This window comes from Micropterus dolomieu, linkage group LG14 (genome assembly GCF_021292245.1).
Source record: "Micropterus dolomieu isolate WLL.071019.BEF.003 ecotype Adirondacks linkage group LG14, ASM2129224v1, whole genome shotgun sequence".
Classification (NCBI taxonomy): Eukaryota; Metazoa; Chordata; class Actinopteri; order Centrarchiformes; family Centrarchidae; genus Micropterus; species Micropterus dolomieu.
Window position 1 is genome coordinate 7,985,384 of NC_060163.1, and position 22,321 is coordinate 8,007,704.

General features: G+C 40.0%; 1 protein-coding gene across 2 annotated transcripts in view; it reads left to right on the forward strand.

Annotated features, from left to right (window-relative positions):
* antxr1c (ANTXR cell adhesion molecule 1c) overlaps nt 1-22,321 on the forward strand; it is a 40,955-nt gene continuing 18,634 nt past the window's right edge. The window contains exons 1-10 of one of the 2 annotated variants that reach the window (XM_046069106.1): nt 1-635; nt 12,888-12,959; nt 14,997-15,068; nt 15,532-15,613; nt 15,712-15,742; nt 15,838-15,911; nt 16,028-16,096; nt 18,220-18,300; nt 20,446-20,506; nt 21,947-22,045. In XM_046069106.1, coding sequence (XP_045925062.1) covers nt 478-635; nt 12,888-12,959; nt 14,997-15,068; nt 15,532-15,613; nt 15,712-15,742; nt 15,838-15,911; nt 16,028-16,096; nt 18,220-18,300; nt 20,446-20,506; nt 21,947-22,045 — 799 coding nt within the window. In that variant the 5' untranslated portion in view covers nt 1-477. Of the gene's footprint in view, nt 636-10,076; nt 10,172-12,887; nt 12,960-14,996; nt 15,069-15,531; nt 15,614-15,711; nt 15,743-15,837; nt 15,912-16,027; nt 16,097-18,219; nt 18,301-20,445; nt 20,507-21,946; nt 22,046-22,321 lie in introns of those variants that run through there. The other variant, XM_046069107.1, reaches the window with a different exon arrangement.

A 22,321-nucleotide genomic window follows, 5' to 3' on the forward strand; every position in this document is an offset into this window, starting at 1 on the left:
CCGGGCTCCCAGTTCCTCCAGCGCCAACCCTGCTATGCATTACCCAAGTTCATTCGGCTTTTTCAGACCTAAACCAGTTTTGACACTTTGACAGGAAACTTTTATCCTTTTTTTTAAAGAACCACCCATTCCATCATTTTATCCATTTCTGCCCTTGACACGGGGTTGGATTCGTTCCCGCAAAGGTTGTTTTTAAAACCTTTTCCTCCCTTCTAACTGAATGTGGACTCTGAAATATCTGAAACTTTTACTTTTCAATCATTCCCATTGAGAGAAAGCATCTCTCCAGCTGCCTTTTTTGACCGTGATGCTGGAGGTCATGATTTAAAAGCTCCAAGGAAAAGAGTGGAAGCATCGCCTGCATCCTCTCTTTTGTCTTTGTTGCATCTCTGCATCTTTAATTATATAACTGGGATGTAAGAAGACACTAAACCGGTGTGGTTTGATTTTTTCTTTTCATCCACAAAGGAATTAACAATGGCGAGATTTTTGTTGAACATGCGTCTTGTTCTGATTTTCTTGGGATTATTTTTGCTCTCTTCTCCATCCGCAAGATCCGAGCCGGAGCAACAGGACGAAGAGGAGGAGGAGAGCTCCTGTCAGGGCGCTTTTGACCTGTATTTTGTGCTTGATAAGTAAGTAGAAACAGCTGAGAACTGTTTTCTGATCATAAAGACTTGTTAGGAATATCACTGGGATGCTAGCCTGTAGCAGTTTCTCCGGTGAAAGGAGTTAGCAAAACACCAAAAAAAAAAAGCTAACATCTGCATTTACTTTTCGTGTTACTGTTAAGGCTTTTATTGCGGTCTTTTTGCTTGGTTTGTGTCATGCTCATGCTGTAAGTGAGGACAGAATAGGCTGTTTATTTTCCAAACATGAGGTGAATGATACGAAAGTCCCAGCTTCTAACACGACTGTTTAAAAAAGTATCAAATAAGTTTATCGGGGGGCTGATTAGCACCGCTGCATCTGTGCGCGTGCGCGCGCGCGGGATGACGCTAGAGAGGAGGCTGACTTGCAGACTGCAGTTTGCTTAATAAGCGAAAAGAGTGGTGACTATTTGGATGCTAAAATAATGATATCTCTCCCCTTCTTTGCATGTTAAAACCCGCTGCGGCTTTTTCCACATCACTGTGAAATTCTCCTGAAAAATAAACCTTTAAAACAGGCAAAGAGGCCTTTCTTTGATTCCCACCCATGCCAGAGGGGACTTTTTTTGCTCTTTGCTCAGCTCACCGTTTCATTTCCACTCTCTGTACGCCCACATAGGAAAAATGTTGTGGTTATGTGACATCTTAGTGGTGGACTTAAGCGGGGAGAAAATAAAATGTCAGAGAAAATTAGGAGAAACTTCTAGAGTGCCTGGTTCTCTTTGAATGCCTTCAATTGCACACTTTTATTATTCAGGTTTTGTTACTTGTGTTTTTTTGACATAATGCAATACTGGAATCCTCCTCTGTGCCATTTTGAGACCTAATATCCAAGCAATGTTAAACTTTATTGCAGCACTGCTGCTCGGTCTGCCTAGTTTTATCTTGAGATTACCCAGTCTGGATCTAAAGCATTGTTGTATCTTCAACTTGCACTAATGGAACAATGCCAGAAATCAGTAGGGGAAACAAGAAAGAACAGGAAGCAACAACTTTTATGGAAAATGTGGTCTTAATTTGGAAAACAAAATGTTGCACGCAACACCTTTAAAAAGCCTGTTTTTGCGGTTTAAAAAAAATGAGATGTCTCATGAAGATTAGCATCACTGGTGTCTCTATAACATCTCATATGCCCCTGGGTGGATGGTGTTATCAAAAGGACTTTTTCAGGCTGATAGCCCCCAGCGGGAGTCAGTGCCTGTTGACAGTGTAAGTGCCTTGCTGTACCTACTGAAATTCACAGCACCTTTGACTTTTTCCTGACATTTCATTCCTGAAGTGGACACAAAACATGGGACTGCTCCCCAGATGTGGAGGGCTGTGTTTGGCTAGCGCTGTGTGGTAAACACTGACACATGCTGCAAATAAGGAAACAGCTTCTTCTTTTTTTTTTCAATGTCAGATGCTATTGTTTGCTCGTGTGCATACTTTGGTGCCCACTCCCGGGGTGATTAACAAGGTTTAGACTTTGGCTGTGGACTTCAAACTAGGGGAAGCTCATTAGAGACCTGTCTCAGCCAACCCCATCCCTCAGGCCTGAGTTGGGTTTATGAGACACGGTCTGAACTTTCTGCCCTGGTTGATCCATATGGAAGGCGTACAGTGTGTGAGAAGGAGTTTCAGTATGTAGAACAGGAGACACTATACTACCTTCCTTCATCAATGTAAGACACAAAGAACTACTGCAAGGTTTTTTGGAGAGTTTGAATCATTGGTCACCACCGAAGGGTGCTCAAAATGTTGTATTATAAAGCAATAACAAGAGATACAGAGGGTTTCGGTGCCATTCTTTAATCATATTTTTAATAAAGTGATCTAAGGGGAAAACTTCATAAATGTTTGATTAGTCTTTGACGTCAGGCAAAACAGGACACAGAGGAAGTTAAATTATAGTGAGTAGCACAATAGACTAGACTGAGCACTATGGTTAATCAGAGTATGTAACAGGGGTGAAAAGTAAAGCCATAACCAAATCTTAACAAGCTGTGAGTTAATAATTTAGCAATATTTAATGAGTCCACAGCCACACTAGCAGCTCTGGGAGGCTGCACTTAGGCACAGCGATGGTTTGAGCTAAATGCTAACATGCTCACAATGTTTAGCATGACAAGTTTACCAGGTATGTTTACCATGTTCACCATCTTAATTTATTATGTCAGCGTAGAATGCTAATCACGCTGATTAGCACTTAACACAAAGAAGCTGATGGGAATGTCATTCGTTTCTTTGAACATTTAAAACATTTAAAAACATGATTATTGAACGTTATCTGGGGCTTTGCAGAATTTTCCGATACCAACATTACGTCTGCAGATAGGGTTGGTAGTGTTTTGCTGGAAAGAAATTGTATAGACAAATTGTTATGCTGATGGGATTGGGATGGGTCTGATCAAGAGTGAGAAACACACCGGGCACTGTGTGTCTGCCTTGGCTCATAAAGTCGACTCCAAAGGCATTTATTGCTCGGGCAGATGATGTCATGCCATGGCTCGATCATGTAGGACAGTGCTCTCTGAGACATATAAGTGGCTGCAGCATGAAGGGTAGAGAAGGTGACTAATGACCGTATGGCTGCCAGTTTGAATCTGGGACATCTGGGTAAGGGTTTGGAAAATGTGGGCTTTAGTTAAATTAAGTTAGTTAAGTGCCCTGCAGAACTACAGTATATATGACATCCTGAAGGAAAGTAGGGTTGATACAAACCGCATGAGGTGTCAAAAGGCAGCAACAGAAACAATCAGTGACAGAAATAAAAGGTAGCAACCAAATAGATGTAGAGGCTGGATTTTCCTTCAAGTCCCAGCAGCACACAGGTGTTAAACTGCAACATTAATGCGAAGGCAGTAATAATTAGAAGGATAGAGATGCTGGAGTAAATGGGAGACTGCTAACACGTATGATGTTCAGGCAGGAACAAAAACGGTGTCAAAATGACACAAAATCCAAATGAAACCTGATGAAACAAGGGTGTTGATTGAAAAAACAAAACAATTCCCAATCCTTGGCTGATAAAAGATAATAAATGTTTTCATTAAATAAGATGTGGGAACGTATGGGCCATAGCCACATCCCACCACCCGCAGTTAACGACGTGACATCATGTCCCCGTTTTGTGGTGTATGGTGTATGGATCGTAAGTAGACATACAATAGCAGTTAACTAATTTCTCCACTACTGTTAACTAAATAAAGTGACACAGAAACAAGACATGAAGAATCTACAGTCATGCTAGCAGCTTTGTGAGTCTGATTTTTTATATACACAGCGTGTATATACAGTGTTCGAGCTAAATGCTACCGTCATCATGCTAAGATCCTTACAATGACAAGGATAATGTGCTGATGTTAGGCAGGTGTAATGTTTTGTCTTTTTCACCATCTTAGTTTAGTGTGTTGGCATGCTAACATTTGCTAATTAGCACTTAACTCAAAGTACTGCTAAGGCCGAGGGGAATGTCCTTCGTTTTGGCCATACAGCAACGAATTGGACAAATTAAAATGTTGACCTTATGATGGCACTAGAGGTAAATTCAGAGGATCACCAAAGGCTAGCTTGGCTAAGAATTTATGCACAACCAAAATCTAACAGCCAGTGGCTGATGGTAGTTGTAGTTTCCCACCCAGAACTCCAGACACATTTTTGAATTTGGGGCAAATAGGTTTTGAGGAGATTTGCTTGTTGGTCAATTTAACTCAAATTATTAAACTATAAGCCTTAAAATAGCCACTGTGATCATTTGGTGTATACCTTTAAGCCCTATACTGCTGCATATGTATACAAGGATGTATATTTGCTGATTCAGAGTGGGCGGGAAGCAGCAAACTGTTTTATATGGAGCACAGAGCCAGAGGAATGGTTTTGGGTGTGTTCATATGGGAGACAAAGGAATTCACCTATAGGCCAAATGTTAATGTTCACCGCTTGATGAAAATGGCATTTAACCATCTTGTTTGTGTTTTAATTGGGCACAAATTTGAAGACATTCTTGCACATGGTAATTCCACAGTAGCACTGGATAACATTATCAGCTAAGGAAGATTAAAAAGTCTAAGCCTTGTAGTAGCATTTTATTATTACAAAGTGAGATCATTGAGAGATCAACAGGCATGCAAACAGACACATGTAGCCTCACAAGCTGTCTTCCCCTCTTTCACTCTGTGTCAGTGTCTGCTTGTGTGCGATTCTTTTCAACAAGCGCTTTCCATTTATCTCTCTCTTGTTTCCACCAGACTCTCATTACCTCTTCAATCCATAGTCATCATCGCCACACTTGGTGTTACTGCAGTTTCATTGTTTTAAGATGTAGCCTAGAGATACACTATTATTGCACACTTTACTGCTGCTATTAATAATAATCTTTCTCTGGGAGGCCTGGGCCAAATCACAGCCATTTCTGTCTTGTCTTTATTTTTTAGCACTAATCGTGGCTGCAAAATGTTTTTGTTGTTTGTTGTGTTGTTTGTTGTGGATGTAGTCACAAGTTGGCGCACTGTTTGCCCGTTGGGTCATGTTGCCTGAATCCTGGCAAGTCAGCGGAAAAACCAAGATGCAGCTGCAGTCCATAAATATTTTCGATGTGTCTAGCTGTGGAATACGTTCTAGCTGTGGAATGACACTCACTCTGTGTTTTGTCATTTTGCCATATGCAGCGTGTTGCTTTAGTGTTTTCAGCAGGAAGAAATGTCTTGTTAAATGATATCATGCTGTCTGAAGACCCCGGGGACAAAAACAAGACCAGAAGTTTTAATGGGAATGAATGCCACCTTAACCCTAATCCAAATCAGTCTACAGTAAAAAGTGCATTACTAATTACATTTTAGGTCAGGTAAAGAAACATCTGTGTGATTTAACACATCTAAAATGCCCCTCTACCTGCTCGATTTTCCCCACACAATTCCTTTTTGGAATAGACGTGCAGCATTAGCTCAGCATTCACACAGTAAAGACTTTGACTTCTGCAATGGCTGTAAAAGTATTATAGTGGTTTTAAACAAACAAATCCTTGTGCCCAGTCAGTTAAATTGAAGCACCATTATTGGCTGCAGGCTGGGGTGGTGTGGGTAGGCCCAGCTGGAATGGCAGACAGCATCCTTAGGGGAGTTTTTTTTTCCTTCTTCGACACTTTGAACCGTGAGAATGAGTCTGAGAGCCGCTAAACCTTCAAGGCCGATGGAGCTTTTTCCCACACACTTTCATCCTGTCGCCCTCTGGAAGAGAAGTACTTGCTGGGTAGTTGAGAGTGGCTTTGGTTGACAAATTAAAGAAGGCTTAATATCAAACATGCTTCAGCTGTAGTGTCATCTGCTAGAGTTTCAGGATTGCAGGTATAGTCAACAATTCCCTTTCATTCAGAATGGCTGCTTTAGGGCCCTTAGCACAATCCGCTTTTGGAACCATCAACTGTTTCCTCCTTTGAAGGCACCTTAAAACAGTGTGAACAAGCTGTAAACACAACAGCGATATATTTTGGACTTACCACCATAAGTTGAAAAGAGTCGTTTTTAGCAGTTGCCTATTTACACGACACAGCTTTCCTCCTGTTTAACTCTGTTTCTCTCTTTAGCTGCTAAATGCTCCATTATTGTTACCAGCTATTTGCTAACCTTGTCTGTCTGCATTTTAGTGCCGGACAGAAATTATGTGGGGGGGTTTCAAGATTTTTAGTTGAAAACAGCTGCCTGCGGCTCTAAACAATGAGACAACCAAACAGTAAAGCTGTGTGCCGTAAAACCAAAACAATGAGCTGAAAGACGCTAAAGTGCTCCATAGAGCTGAGGTGAGGATTTCCATGGGATTGTCACTATGAGCAGCATTTTTGACATTGTGAAACACAGTCATCTGGCCCATTGTTAATGCAAAAATTTTGACCAAAGTAATAAGTGGCAGGTTTTTAAAGGGCTATACCAGTTTTTACTCGTTTACTGCAAATCACCTGCTTAAATCACCTAACTTTGCTGCTCTGTTTTGGAAATGTTGAAATGTTTTTCTACTTTTCCAGTCTTTGGTTTCCACTAATTTTAACCTATGCTAGCAATGAGGCTCTGGGGCAGCAGTCGGTAAATTCTTTTCCAAGCAGTTACATGGCGGGCCAGAACAAAGTCAAATTATTTCAAATCTTTGTATACTTGTGTACATGTTTATCTCAGTCAGTACTGTGCAGGACTCTCGTTTGGAAGGTTGTAGGATCAATTCCACCCAACTGCGGGAATTTTTTTCTCCCTTACTAAATTAATTATAAGGACACTTTTGCACATGCCCACAATAAAGCATGTGCTGCAGTGTGTGTGTGTCCCGGCGTTTGATCCAGATTCATAAACCTATGGATGCTTATTTTCATTTCCCTGAGGAAATTCAGGGGAATCCTATCACACGTTTACTGACGGCTTTTTCAGAGGTGTGTCAAGCAAGCCAGAGTCTCTTTTGAATATCATTCAGAACTCTGCAAAGTAAAAGCTCTCAATAAACTCAACATAAAGCAAAAGCTCAAAAGCTCAAAAGCTCGCTCTTATATTTTGGAGGCACTATCACTTAAGAGGAAGCGATTGTGTGAGTAACTGTAGCTGTCATGACTGAAATCTATTTCAGCACCAGCCGCTATCAATTTATTTATTTGTTATTTCTTTGCTGTCAAAGCAGTCTGGCAGCCGGCTCTGGCCGCGCGCCGCCTATTGCCGACCACTGCTTTAGGGATTTCAATGTTAGCCAGCTAGCTAGCTAGTTAGCATTCTGTCATTTGGTCCACCACTTTGGTCCAGATATCACAACAATATCTCAGGTTGTATTTTGTGTGTAGTTCTAATTAGCAAATGTTAACATAGCTAACAAGCTAAAAACAAATGGTTAAGAATGTTAACATTCATTCATTGTGAGCATGTTAGCAAGCCGACATTAGCATTTTGCTCAAATCACCTCTGTACAGTACAGCCTCACAGAGCCAGCCATATTTTGAAATGGTAAGCATAAATCTAAAGTTAGTAAGTTGTAAAGTGTCGTTAAAAACCTAATACACAGAAACACACTGTTTCTAAGGACTGCTTTACTGCTGTATGCATCTCCACAGCAGTATGATGATGTGATGTGGTATACCCTTTTAATGTCTCCACTTGTTTTTCTTCTTTGCTCTGTTGTTGCTATTTCTCTGCCCTCTTTTTTTTTCTTGTTCTGTCTCTGTCTCACTGTTTTTTTGTCTTTCTGTCCAACTACTTCCCCTCCTCCAGCTGAACTTTGTGTTCTCCTCAGCACACACATTCACACTCTCACCCAGCCAGCAGAAAAAGACATTTTTAAAAATGACTGAAGATGTTTTTATTCTTCAGGTCTTCTCAGACTCTTGCGGGACATCTAGCAAATTCCTTTCTTCCCCTGACACGGTCTGTTCAGCATCACTGAACAGTAACGATGCGTATTGCCTCCCTTTGTGTCCACAGCTAGTTGGAAACAGTAGATCACCACATTTAATGTTGGAATGATGTAAGTATTGGGGGGAGAGGCATTTTGTTCCCTTATTTGAGAGCTGTCAGTAGAGAGATAACAGGAAATTAGGTGGTGAGAGATGAAGAATGGTCAGCACCTTAAAACCCCCAAGACACACGGGCACCCTAGCGTTTTAGATGTTAACTGTAGTTAATATTGTAGCTATTATTGTAGTTCTCTTCTTCAGAGCAGGAGTCACTGAGTTCAGACTGTAGAGGACATCCTGCTCACCCTACAGTCATGCAATGTTTTTTCCTTTGTTTATTTCCTGTCCTTGGGTTTAAAGTCTTTAACTATAACCAGTCTCTTGCTACTGATGAAACAGTAGAACCCAGTCAATAAACAAGCCCTTATGATCCTGGACAGCAAACCTAAAGGTTTCCAATATTGTGGCATACTCCATGAGCATGAAGATGTAACATTTTTAGCTGAAAGAATTTTGCCATGAAACCTGATTAATGTACAAACTCCCCCAGCATCTCCCCCACTTAGAACTCCATTATTCACAAAAACGCTGAGGACAGCAGTGTGTCATCTTCCAGATTTATCTGTTACTGTACAACCTTTGTCCTTGTAACATAACATCATACATTGCTATGTTGTAAGTGCCTGCTTTTATTATCTCCTCTGTATTTTTCACGCTACAATTATTCTTTATGTTTTGTCTGCCTGGTTTTTGATTTGTTTTTAAATGGCTTATAATGTTGTTATTAATGGCTAATTCAAAATTTAATGAATTTGAAATCTGGCCAACAGCCGCAAACTAACCGTTTGGCAACACTGGAACATTAGCAGTAACACTGATCAAATTTAAATGCTCATTGATTTATCATGTTTACGCCTTGCTTTGGTTGTCTGTTGGTGTTGGTGCTTCAGGCAGTTTTGATGTGTTTGCCAGCTGTGTTGGCTGAAGCATACTGAAGCAGGTCAAACAGAATCTTGGCCTCACAGCTGAAGTTTTCATCAAATCATCTGCATGTTTCCTCTGGCAGACAAATTTGCGACCAAGCCAACAGTTTTTTCACATGATCTCACTCCCACTCGGCTGAATTTACTGTAATCTCATCGATAATGCTCTTCATCGTTCCCTTGTTCTTTCCTTCCTTCTTTCCTTCCTTCTTTCCCTTTGTTTCTTTTTCTCTGAGCCCTCAAATGGCGTGAGGCCAGACATATGCTCTTCATTTTGCCCAGACAATCTGTCCAATCGAAAAAACACTGTCACTCGGCTTTGACGATTTGCTGTGACATAACTTCAAACTGCTGTTGGGCTTTATCACTTTGTCTGCAAATGGTAGCGCCCCTCGCCTCTTGAAATCTATTGTTTTCTGTGTCCAGACCCCAAACCGCTGAAATTTACAGCACAACTCCACTAAAATCAGATCAAAGCATTGAGGGGAGAAAAGGCACTGCATAAAATGGTTTCATCAAGAATCATAGAATGAAATGGCCCACTTCCTTTTCCAATGTTGTTTGGACAGGTGAGTGAAACTGCAAGCTAGGCCTCGGTCCCACGACTGCAGCCACCTCAGACAATTGAACTGTTCCAAGTCAAACATGAGCTATTGCGGCTCAGAAATAAAGATAAGCAGTTGAAAACCAAAGGTGGGAGTCCTCAGCTTCACCCTGATGTTAAACAAATACTCAGAAAAAATATCCCCACACCTCTACGTGACTGTTAGCTGCAGGAAAGTTTCACCAGTTTTTACCCCTTCGTCTGTTGCTGTAATGGAACGATTTACAAAAAAAATTGGCTCCTGCAGTTCCTTCAGATCAGAGGCTGTCTGTGTGTGTGTGTGTGTGTGTGTGTATGCAATTCTTGTGTGACTATTTCTGTTTGCCCTGCACATTTTGTTGAACATCCAAGCAAAACACCTCTCCTCCTCCACCTCAAGCTTTTATATTTTTGGAGGATTTTGTTTAGCTTGTAAGGTCTTGTCCTCTTTTTTTGCTCAGTCAGTTTCCCTCACAGGAATGTAAAGCTGTAAAGCCTTGATGTGGTGGAACACGTCATGTCACCAGATCAACAGCAACACTGAGAATATGCTTAGGTAGGATTTTTCATTTGTAGCTGTTAAGACTAGACGAGCTGGAACTTACATAACATGTTATTGTGGATGCTTTTATTGTATTTGGAGTAAGGGTCTAGAAATCCTCCGAATGGGTGGCCCATGGGAACCCAAACCTGAACTTTGGCAGAGGTGCAGTGCTCTACTCTGCAACATTCTTGGTGTTTTTACTCAGAAAGTTGCTTTCCTTTATAGCAGCTCAACCTTTTCTGAGGATTCAATCTGGATTTTAAGTTGATGAAGAGTATGAACTGGCTCTCACTTTGGCTACTGTTGCTCATTCTGATTCTCCTTGAAATGTTTGTAGCTGTTTCAAAGGCCAAGAAGTTCTCCATCTGCAAAAGCGATCGCTGAGCAACAACTCTTGTCAACTTCTTTCACATATTAAATGAGCTATGCGACAATCAGAAGCTTTCTTGTTGCCACTTTAAAGTGGAAAATTGAGGATTTGAAGAATACGGACACACAATATTCTTCTCACATTGTCCGGTCTACCAGAAAGAGCATTTTGAGTCTTGTTGGCAGGATAAGGAGCCTTAAATGACTGAGGCATGACGGGAAAGTCCCTGGTATTCTCTGGCTCTGTCTACCCCCCAACATGGCCCAAGAATTACCCCTCCACTGCCAAGCAATAACACAAAAACACCATAGGGTAAAACCTTGTGGCAAATAACATTAGTCACAACTCATATTCATTTTAAGTTTTTGGCCATGTGGCTGGTGTTATTTTTCCAAAGCAACTCACAAGACTAAGACTTTGATGGTTCCTGTATCTTCAAATATCAAAGGAATCAAAACGCATTACACAGAAAATCAACTTTGTTGGTAGTAATCTCATTTACTGAACAAATGTTTTCTCATCAGCTTGAAAAGACCATATGCAAGAAAGAGTCCATTCTGTTTATTATGTCTAGACGTGATTCTCCAAAAGTATTTGAGTGTGCTGTGAACAACTAAAAGGTAAGCTAGGATAACAGAGTCAGTGTTTAGTCTTGTTCCCATGAACTCCCTTATACGCTGATTTAAATTTCAAGGCCCATTGTTGCCTCCTGCATTATGAGTTGAACTCCCTTCTTAATTTCTGAATGTATGACACTCATTTAAGTGCTAAAATAAAGGTATAGACCTAAAAAGTCACATTTGTATGTTCTGATATCACTGAGACATCTCAGTGGACGTCCTGCATGTAAATCCGATTAATCCCTGTGGATAAAAATTGGTGTTGACCTTTTGCCCAAAACAGAGAAAGAGCAACACATCAATGCTGGCTAGTTCAGTTAGTCAGCACCTAGAATAACATTCAGTCAGCCTTGCACTTTATTCTAAGTAAACTTCATCCTCTAAACAGGCCTCCAGTTTTACCACAGTCAATTAGCTCATTTCCCATGTGTCATCTCTCTGGCTCGCTCGTTAGCTAACGGTTGACCTGCTGACGGGTCACATCATGCCGGAAGCCCGCTTCCTTTATAAATACACTTAATAAAATTGCCACAAACACACACAGAGACACACTCACACACAAAATCTCCCCAGAGGAAATTTTTAATAAGAGTCCAGTTTTATGGACATTCCCCTGGGGATACCAGTACCTATTTCCTCAGCCTTCAGGGGCTCATTCAGGATACAGGAGGGTGCTAAATTACACACCAGACCAAGCCACCAACCTCTTTTATCTCAAGAGTACTCTCACTGGCCCTTAAGGTATTGCATTGGCTAATCGATTTAAGTTATTCCCCCAATGGTGTTTGTGATACTTAAACAGGATGGTCCATGTTCTTTATGAAATTTAGGTTTTACATTGCATTCATGTGGTGTCAGAACAAGTGGAAAAATGAGTTCCCGACTGTTCCCGAAGTTGTGTCACACGACTTGCCAAATTATACATGTCATATTACACAGAAATATGGCGGACAAAAGACCTAGATTAGTTCTTTATAAGCATTAACCCTGATAACATGTCAGGTAAAGCAACATTTTAGTAGTTTTAGGGAATGTAGCCTACTAGTTCAGCAACAAATCTTGGACAAAATCACTAAGCTTCAAATTATTTCAGCATACTTAGATAGGAACATCACATACATAACATGTTGTTTCCACATTATGACTTGGCGTGAATGCAGCATAATATCCTTCAGTAACAGAAAAAAAGGATATAGTATCTAATCTGTTGCTAGCTAAACAGCTAAACAGCAGGGTAGGTATTGATAGCAACAATGGAATAAAAACAATATTCCTACGATTAAATAAACAACAAACAATACTTTTTGTTACAAATAATTGCGACAGATAGTAAAGTTACTGTTAAAAGTTAAAGTTGTCCAGAATACAGCTTGTTTTTCATGTTGTGGAGCTAATGCTTTTACACCCTGCCTTTTTTTGGCTAACAAAACAAAGCTGTATTTTTCTTGTTTGACTGCTATACCATATGGAGGATAGTGTGTGTCTGACAGATAGCTTAAGGTATTTCTTGCTGAACAAACCATTTGTAACTCAAAGACACATACAGGAATTATTGAGGATATTTCTTGTTTCATCCTGTTCTTAGTGTTCTTTGAGGAAAGCTTTTAAATTTTCTGTATGTTAATTCATGACTGCTGTAAACTCATAATTTAATGTTGGTGTGTGTATACTTTGAAGTTTAATTTCTTAGACATGAGTGCTGTTTATTTGAGTGGTCTTCTCTTTTTCCTTGTCTTAGGTCCGGCAGTGTGAAGAATCACTGGGAGGAAATCTACTACTTTGTGGAGAATCTAGCAGAGAAATTCAAAAGGTAAGTGGATCTACATAGGTGGACAGTATATTGTAACACTTAAAAGGTTTGGAAACGTTTCATAACTGGACTTTAAGTCTCTAGTTACTAAACAACCTTGTTGCCTCTGTACTCGACTTCCTGGAGCCCCGAGATGTAGATCATCAGAGAAACGCACACTTTAAGCAGCAGTCACACTGGTAAAGTAAAATAAAATCTGTCCCTACAGCTACAGCTGGCCATATGCTAAGTCACTCAGCATCCAGGTTGATGTTTCACTCTGTCTCTGCAGTAGCTGAGCTGATGTCAGTGGTGTAAGTGAGTTTCCAGCAGTGACTACAGGCTGGAAAGCCTGGATGTGTCGGATAGCCTGGGATTTACAGCCTCTTGAGACTTAGAGGAGGGCACAGAATGATGGATGCTCTCAATGGGCAAGGCCTACAAAATCCACCACCTTCAAAAAACACTGCACCATCTCAACTCAGATCTTTTCCCCGAAATGTTACTCTAATCTAATCTAAAATCATATTATAATGAGTGCAAATGATAGAAAGCTCCATTGAGCTCCTTGTCTAAAACTTTGATCTGAGTTGGAAAACAATCATGTATTGCATTCTGTTCAATAGAGTTCAATAAGGTCACTAGTTACGAAAGCGTGAGTTACTAGGACAAATGTATGGCAATGTTATAAGTAGAATAGGCCCATATAGCCATTAGAGGAACATTATACAGGGCTTGAAATGATAAAACTAATAGGATCTTGCAGTCCCCCAGCAGCATAACTGCCCCTAATTGATATATTGAACATCAGACTGTAAAGTGTATTCGTCAATTGAGCCTCTTTATGTGATCGAAAACTCATGTCCTAACGGTTCATGTTGTTATCTGTTATCTATGTTTGTGATACATAAACGGGATGGTCCACTTGTCACTTGATTGCCTCGTCAAGGTGGAACAATAGCTTAATAAGTTGGATTGATTGCAAACCATTCTTTTGCTATGAATATTAACATAAATTCAAACAGCAAATGTTTTAATGAAACATCTGCTAGTATATACACATAACACTGTATAAGTTGTCAGAATGTCATTGTACCAGTGTCACACAGATACAAACTAGTGTGACAGTAAGATGTGGACATTTTCATTTATCCCTTTTATGTCATGTCAGTGGTAGTCATTTAGAGTGCCGTCCTCCACTTATTCTGTAAGCTCTCTTGTGGCTAAAATATGAACTATATTTTACTCCAGAGCTGTAAAAATGCAGTGTAAAATGTGACATTTCAACAAACGGTCTTCAGCTCGTGGGTGGTTTTGTTTTGTCCTTATTGCTTGTAGGCCACAACAACACCTGGAGCTTCGTGGTTCAGCCACAGCAAAGAACTGACCCTCAAAGTTTCTGTTTTAAACAAACATGAGAAAGTTTCAAACAGCTCAAATCTCCATGAACTTACTTTCTCTCACAAACAATAAACACTTTTTTTCTCTCTTCAGATCGCCGTGCATGTGTGTATGTTACACGTATTTAACGCCTTTCTAAATATAAATTTTAACCAATAAACAAAAGTAACAAACTTTTCCACATCTGAGGAGTCAGTGACATAGCTTGAATACCAATGTTTAAATCACTGTCACGCACAGAGGTTTCATACATCCATGCACGGTGCCACTTGGTGTCTTTTAATTTATACACAGGCATGTTGGAGTGATCACAAAGGAAGTGAAGATATTTGTTCATTGTTCATTTTAACTGCCATTTATTTTATGCTTCTGAGGAAAACAAATGTCTCTTTTTGTATAGCTGATGCTTTTGATTAATCTCAGATGATTTGGAAATGTTTGTATCACTAAGTGTTGGGCAAGGTGGGAAATCACCAACCAGCAGCCAAAAGCTGTTAAATCTTGTCATTGGCAGTTACCATCAGTCTTTGGCACATATCATCAGAAACTCTGTGTTTCTGTGGGGATTTTAGTACTTCCCAATCTTCAAATAAAACTGATGAACAGTGTGGGCTGATGAATGACAGGTGTGATAATGGATTGTTTTTTCTGTTCTAGTCCCATGCTGAGGATGTCCTTCATAACATTCTCCTCCAGAGCATCCACCATCATGAAACTGACGGAAAACAGGTAAATGAAGTCATAGTGGGTGCAGTCTGTTGATTAATGTAATTATTTCATGTGACCCTTTAATATAATGAACTGCAACTGACCAACCTTAAGATGAATCTGTGTTAGAAGTGCATGTTATTCTAGCAAGAGAAGCCATCAGCCGTAAAGTAAACTCAAAACTATTACACCAGAGTAAAAGCAGATGCTCTCTGGACTGATGTGAAGTTGAAAATTGGCTTGTGTCACCATTTAACTGTTGCGTAAAACTCACTGTTGTTTTGTGTGAGAGAGTTGAGGCAACTTGGTTTCCAGAGAGGTCTCCAGTCAGCATGAGAGCTCCAGGGAATGAAATGAACAGAGTCAGGTGAAAATTTTAGGATAGGTAGAGGTTAGAGACATCTACACCCTTGAAAAAGACAGGTAACTGCAGTTTACATGCATCCTCATCCAAAACCAACTCAGCTATCTTTCTTCTCTGCAGAGTGGACATCAGAAAGGGGCTGAACGCTCTGAAAAGAGAGATTCCTGGTGGAGACACATTCATGCACCTTGGATTGCAGAGGGTAAGCCTTTGTCATAATGCTATTTTTATGCTATTTGTATCAAACTTTTTTTAGCAAAGCTCAAAGTTAATTGAACAAAAATGTCTTCCCATTTGAAGGCAAACGAGCAGATACACCAGGAGAACTTTGGTAAGCATCAAATAACTCATTCGCATGAAAACTTACATCAGGCTAAGTTATGAATTACGTTGGTGTTATATAGCATGTCTGTACGTTTCTTCCAGGCACAGCCAGCGTGATTATTGCACTGACAGACGGAGAGCTGCAGGAAAATCAGCTTATTACTGCACAGCAAGAGGTAGCAACTCAAAAAAACGCTTTAGTAACAGGGCTCATCTGGTGGCAAAAATACTCACATTGCTTAGAGTGCCGGTTTTCTGGAAGTAATAGATTTATTCCCTCTTTCTTCGACAGGCGGAGAGGGCCAGGTCTCTTGGAGCCATTGTGTACTGTGTTGGCGTCAAAGACTTCAATGAGACACAGGTAACACCTATGCCAATGCAATAAATGTGTGCTGCATGTAAAGCATTTCAACATCTATATTCCATACATTTTTGAAGTAAAATTCACTCAAATTCATTGTAATTGCCTTTCAATTTACAGGCCACTTTCAGTTTACTGTGTGTGTACTCTATACCACATGTGCTCAGGAATCCAGAGTTGTGGAAACATCCAAAATGCTGTTACCTCTGTGTTGCACAGTGTGTTTTCAGTGGCCCCTGTGCAATTTGGCCAACCCATAATTTAAAACTTCCTGAAAGCTAATCCGAGTGATTTTTAACCCTGAGCTGCCTCTTAGGCCGCTGCAGACGCCAACACACAAAGCTGGACTGCAAATTTTTATATCTTGGCTAATACCAGAGAAGTTATACAGAGAAGATATACAACTTTAAGAATCCTCAGTATAACTCTGTAGGGAAAACCCGTAAGGCCACTAGAAAGCCAATCCTCTTCTTTTAACAGCCAAGGATGGAGTTTCCATTGACGTAAGGGGCCTACTGCGCATGCGTGGTAGAAGTATAACCGGTTGGGAAAAATGCTTTTTAAACCTTATTTTGAGGCGAAGTCGTCAAACTTTTTCAGCAGTTTTTATCAGATTTTATTGCTGATTCTATTCATGTAGTTTATATGTTCCGGTGACCAGTGAAAGTGCAGTTCTAGGCTCTCTCCCCATTCATTCAGACAGCAGCCTAGGCTGCGTCCGAAAAGTATTTTTTGCTTAGGAAGGTTCCTAACTGAGTGAAGTGAACCGGAAGTATTTCAGCGGCAGCCATGATAAGAGCTGGTCGAATTATCTAAAAGCTAAGGAAAGGTGCCTCAATGCTTCCTTTCATATCTCCTTTAGCATAGAGTACATAAGACCATCCTTTACGAAAGGAAAGGAGAGAATGCCGTCCCACAGTTCCTTGCAGCGGCAACATTTACACATAGCGACGCACGTTCTCAAACTCAAAGATAAAATCCATTGACCACATTTAGCAAAATTCTTGCACTACAGACGCACATTATGATTCTTGAATAAGACTCACAATTTCCTTCTTTCTTTTGGTTTGTTTTCTTTTGGCTTTGCTGTAATCTAATACTGTTTCAACACCGTTCTATGTTTCGGATTGTTGAAATAAGCTATAAAGTGTTGTATTAGAATTTTCTACAATAAAAAAAAAGAAATCACCGACCATAACGGATAAAGGATTTTGATCAAGTTACCATTGTCTATTAAGCCTTTTCTCTCTTATGTTGTAACTCGCTAATATGCACATGTCTTGAACTGTCAACAGTAACTGAGACCTATGCAAGCTGTGTTACTATTCTTGTAAAATGAGTGAGGACAATGTTGCAGCATGTATGTATTGCCAGCCTTCAGCAATATCATTAATTCATTTTACTTCAGTCACAGATGCTGACACCCTTACCTTTATAAAGGCAATGATCAAGTTGCAGTCAGTGTTGATCACATTATCAACGCTGACCGCCACATTGTCGATTTTTTTTTTTACTAGGTTATGTGTAAAATTGTATTTTATCACAGAGCTGCAGGCAGCCCATGTAGCCTACTAGGCTATTCACTCAGCAGCCTCTTCTGCTCGCTCCCCCTCTCTCTCTCGCCACAGTTACAGTGTCATTCTGTGGGAAACACTGTTTACATACAATTCAGATTCATGTTGATGAATATGAATAATATGAGGAGGGTGAGTGTGAGCAAGCATTCTCAATGTGACAACCCTTTCTGCTATGCCTTTTTGCTATCTTGATTATGAAGTAATATATTCCACCTTGTTGTCCACCTTCAGATGGCCTGCATTAAAACAACACGGGGCGCAGTGCAAAGATGTGGTTTTTGTAGTCCATCTTCAGAACATTGTAGTTTCATCAAGGCAGGCCACGTCATTAATATAAGATATCTGAGACCTAAAGATATTGCTCTCTCTCTCTCTGTCTTTTAGTAACCTTTAGTAACCAGATGTGACCTCTGAATGTTGGAGGTGTCTCTCTAACCACAGTTGCAGAAAAATAATTTATCCAGTAAATTGTTTATTAATCATTTTGTGAAATACTTATTTTTTAATTTAGTCAATAATAACCAACACCTCTGTCTCCCCCTATAGCTGGCCACCATTGCAGATACCATCGAGCATGTGTTTCCTGTGTTGGGCGGCTTCCACGCCCTCCGGGGAGTCATTGATTCGGTAAATAAACTCCTCTCTGTGCAGGGAAGCATTCCCGTAGATGAAGCTCACAAACAGGCCATGCTGACGCCCACATTCATATATTTATCTAGAATCTGTCCTGCATTAGCTCAATCACCTTTTATCACTCCCTTGGGTGCCAGAGCAACCTTTAGAAAACACTCAAAGTATAAATACACAGAAAACTCACTCAATTACTGTAACAGGAGTATATTTTAGAACTTACGTCCCACCTTGTTCCTCATCAGCCTTTCAATCCAGTCACATCTACATTGCTTTTCAGAATGCAAGAGATAAAAAGTGTCTTGGTTTACTGTACAGCCCACTGTCAAAGTTTTGGTGGAAGATTCAACTCAGACAGACAGTATTTTTCATACATGGCAGGCAGAACTGTCTCTGTGTGTAGGCATACTGGGCTAATGGAACACATTCATGTATCTAGAGAGTACAGTACAAACAGGGTAAGCCCACTTCATCTTGTGTTTCTCACAAGAGACGCTAATATTTTCATCAGTTTCCCTGTTTATTTGTTAGAGTGACGTGGTTAATATTTTTTCTCTCATATAATCCTTGCACAACACATACAGAGTCTGCATCGATAACGTTACAGATGTAACACTCAAAATTGTTAGACATAGACAAAAGTAGGCTTCTTATTTCACACTGGCAACCATTTATTTTGACAGCTGAAATGACAACTGTCGCGGGCAGATTTTAGCAGCTGTAGCTAGCTAGATTTTTAAGCCTTAACTGGGGACGCTGGGGACATGTCCCCACCACATTTTGAAATGGCTGATTTTGTCCCCCTCACTTTTTGAAAGTATCTGTTAAAAATGTTCTGAAAAATAGCAAGAGATGTTAACTAAGAAACGAAAATGCTTTGAGAAAGGTTTATTTGCACAATAAGAAAACATGCAAAGCAATTAAATATAGAAGAAACGTGCATTGTGCAACAGACTGCTGTTTACTGCATTATCATCTGTTATATTTTTCTATTTATGATTTGTCATCTCCCAGCTGAATTTTTTGTTCCACTTTTTATAAAGGAAGACATTTCCACCCTAAATTGGAGCAGAAAATGTTTCCAGAATGCAGGAAATTAAGTATTTAATGCTCAAAATCTTCTTGGGGAGGAACCCCATATTTTAACGTTTCATATTTCTTCAAAATAGTGCTAAAAATCTTCTCATCTTGTTTTTGAGCATCGTCAGGTCTCGTTACACAAGGCTCCATGAGTTGGTTGAAAGCGCTGTTTCCAAATCACTCAGCTTAGGTTGTTTGTAGTTTCAAACAAGTAACCTTGGGAGAATGTTGGTAGTTGCTAAAGTGCTCCTTGACCTCGGAAGTAATTCTCAGTTAATACTGTAGGTAGTAAGCTAGTTAGCCATGCTAATGATTGCAGCTTATGTTGAGAGCAGAGAAAAACACAGTTTAATGAATCATCGAAGGAAGGTTCAAATCAAGGGCAACTGGACTTGGTAGATACTCAGAGAGGTTTCATCTCTCATCCAAGAGACTTCTTCACTTCTGGCTGGCTGGTAGGGAAACCCAGCTATTGAACCTCTGTGGCGTTTAATCAGTTACTTAAACTTCTGCTCTTGTGTTTTTGGTAGAACACCCACTTAATTCTTTATACGTAGTATCACTTTTACTACAGCCCCTTGCATAACGCTTTGGGATGTGGAGAAAGCATGTCAAAGCTTGGTCTACTGTGCTTTAGATACAGTTGCTAAGCTATGGATTGACTGTTGCTGATTAGGAGAGGGGTTTTAGCAAACGGTCATGCTAGAAAAGGACTACTTCATGCAAAATGTTTGTAGCAGTTGTAACACATGAAAAGTAACTTGAGTGAGAAGTTCAAACCCCCTTTTCTCATCTCCACACCCCTGGTGCCTTGACTAATGTGACCATAGTATTCAAAATAAGCATCACAAGAAGCAGAAAGTTTTCAAAAGTGAGAGGCACAATGTGACAGTATGATTAACGAAAGAACATCATTCTTAAAGATCCCTACAGAATTTTATATTGAGCTCTCGACTCTTTTAACAGTAAAAATTCACAAACCTGCCTGTTGCAAACAAGCCAGCATCACTAGAAGTGCAGAAAAAAATGGCCACTGTCTTTTCTTCCATGTTTCCCCTCCAGATCATCAAGAAATCCTGTATTGAGATTTTGGCAGCCGAGCCCTCCAGTGTGTGTGCAGGAGGTGGGGAGCTTCAAACACACACTCACACACAAACTGAAGTGGGTCCCTCCTGGGTCATCCACACCGGTGCCAGCCTCCCATCATTTCTTCAACTGTGTTAATTTCATTACTGTGTGCCCGGTCTCCCAGCCTCTCACCTCAGTAATGACAATCCCAGGCAGAAAAATGGCCCATAAATGGGCATCCAGGTCATTTACAGGAAATCTATTGGGACAGGGTACCGCAGTGGGAATATATTATAGGGTCTGACTGTGAGAGAGTGACAGTGGTGACATTGGCTACAACTTAAATGTAAAGTAGACAACATCCTTTAGTGTCCTGCCAAGAGAAAGATTATGACAGTTAAAGCAACATTAAATGGACATTAAAAGGCACAAATGAACAGATAAAAGCAGGGGTTCATTAAACACTTATGGCAAAAGCAGAGGGACTTTTTATTGCTTCTCACATCTGCTTTTGTCTTTTATTAAGCAGTGAATTACTTTCGTCCTTGAAGAGGAAAAGTATTTCACTTGAAAATGAATAGCAGTCACTGTTCTGCTGCGACTTTGTGTACTGCACTATCCAGGTCGGCCCTGCAGGTTCAGTCTCATCTTCATACGTTTATAGCAGAGTGTTTTCTCTGTGTTACAAGCAACATTGCAACTATAACTATAACTGCTGAGTGGCTCAGTTGTGGGGTAGAAAGGCTGATTTTGTTGTATTTTCTTTATTCAGATTCCTTCTGCCCAATTGCTAGCAAATTAGGGCTCATAAATTATAAAGTCACATGACTAACTAGCTTGCCTGTTCAGTTGACAACCTTATACCCTGCTAGATTAGAGGTTTGGCCCAAAACTAATGTGTTTCTCTTTTACTGTAACACAAGCAGCATAATGGACTGTGTATCTTGGTCTTTTTGCTTGAAATATATTAGATACATGTATATAACAGTGACAATAAGTTAGATGAAATGCACGTACTGTAACCTTTTTGTCAAGTACTGTTCATAGACACAATAGATACCCATATACTGTACATTCATACATATTTAATGTAATTTCATATAAATAATAAATGTATGGAATGTCTTGAAAAATAGCTGACTGTGCATGCCAATCCAGAGTTTTATTTGTTCTATTTGATTTTTTTCACATGACCACAATACAGTTCTAAGATTTGAGGACTGTGGCCCATATTTCCAGATGTGTTGGTACAGTTTTATTTTGGTGTCACAGTTCAAATGTTATTGTCCTCTAACGGGCACATAAACTGAATTAATGGAGGAAGTCATTCAGAGTTTAAATACTGCCCTTCTAACCATGCTGGGTGTGAAATGTAATTGTGCAGTCTTAAACATGAAAATGAGCCTAATGCACAATACATACAGTATAAAACGTTAATTTTGCCTGGCAGAGAGTGTCTTAAATGTAGAAATGTCAATGTGTGTTGTGTAACCAGAGTCTTTCCAAGTGGTGGTGAGAGGAAATGGGTTTCTCCATGCCAGGAACATCAACCAGGTGCTCTGCAGCTTCAAAATCAACGACACCATTACAGTCAGTAAGTACACATACACTTTCAACAAAAGTTATCTCATTGCACGTTTCATAGAGCCGGTTTAGACTGTACTCTTCATAATAATATTAACAGAGACCCAATCAAGTGGAAACCTCAAGCAGAACCATGACTAAGTGTGGACGATCATCTTCCTTTTTATTCCTAGTTTATATCCCTCTCTGTTTCTGTCATTTTCAGTCTTTTCGCAAGCGCACCGACCTGTGAACTCCACACATTGATAAACAAATTAAAAATATCAGCTTTTAACATCCATAAACA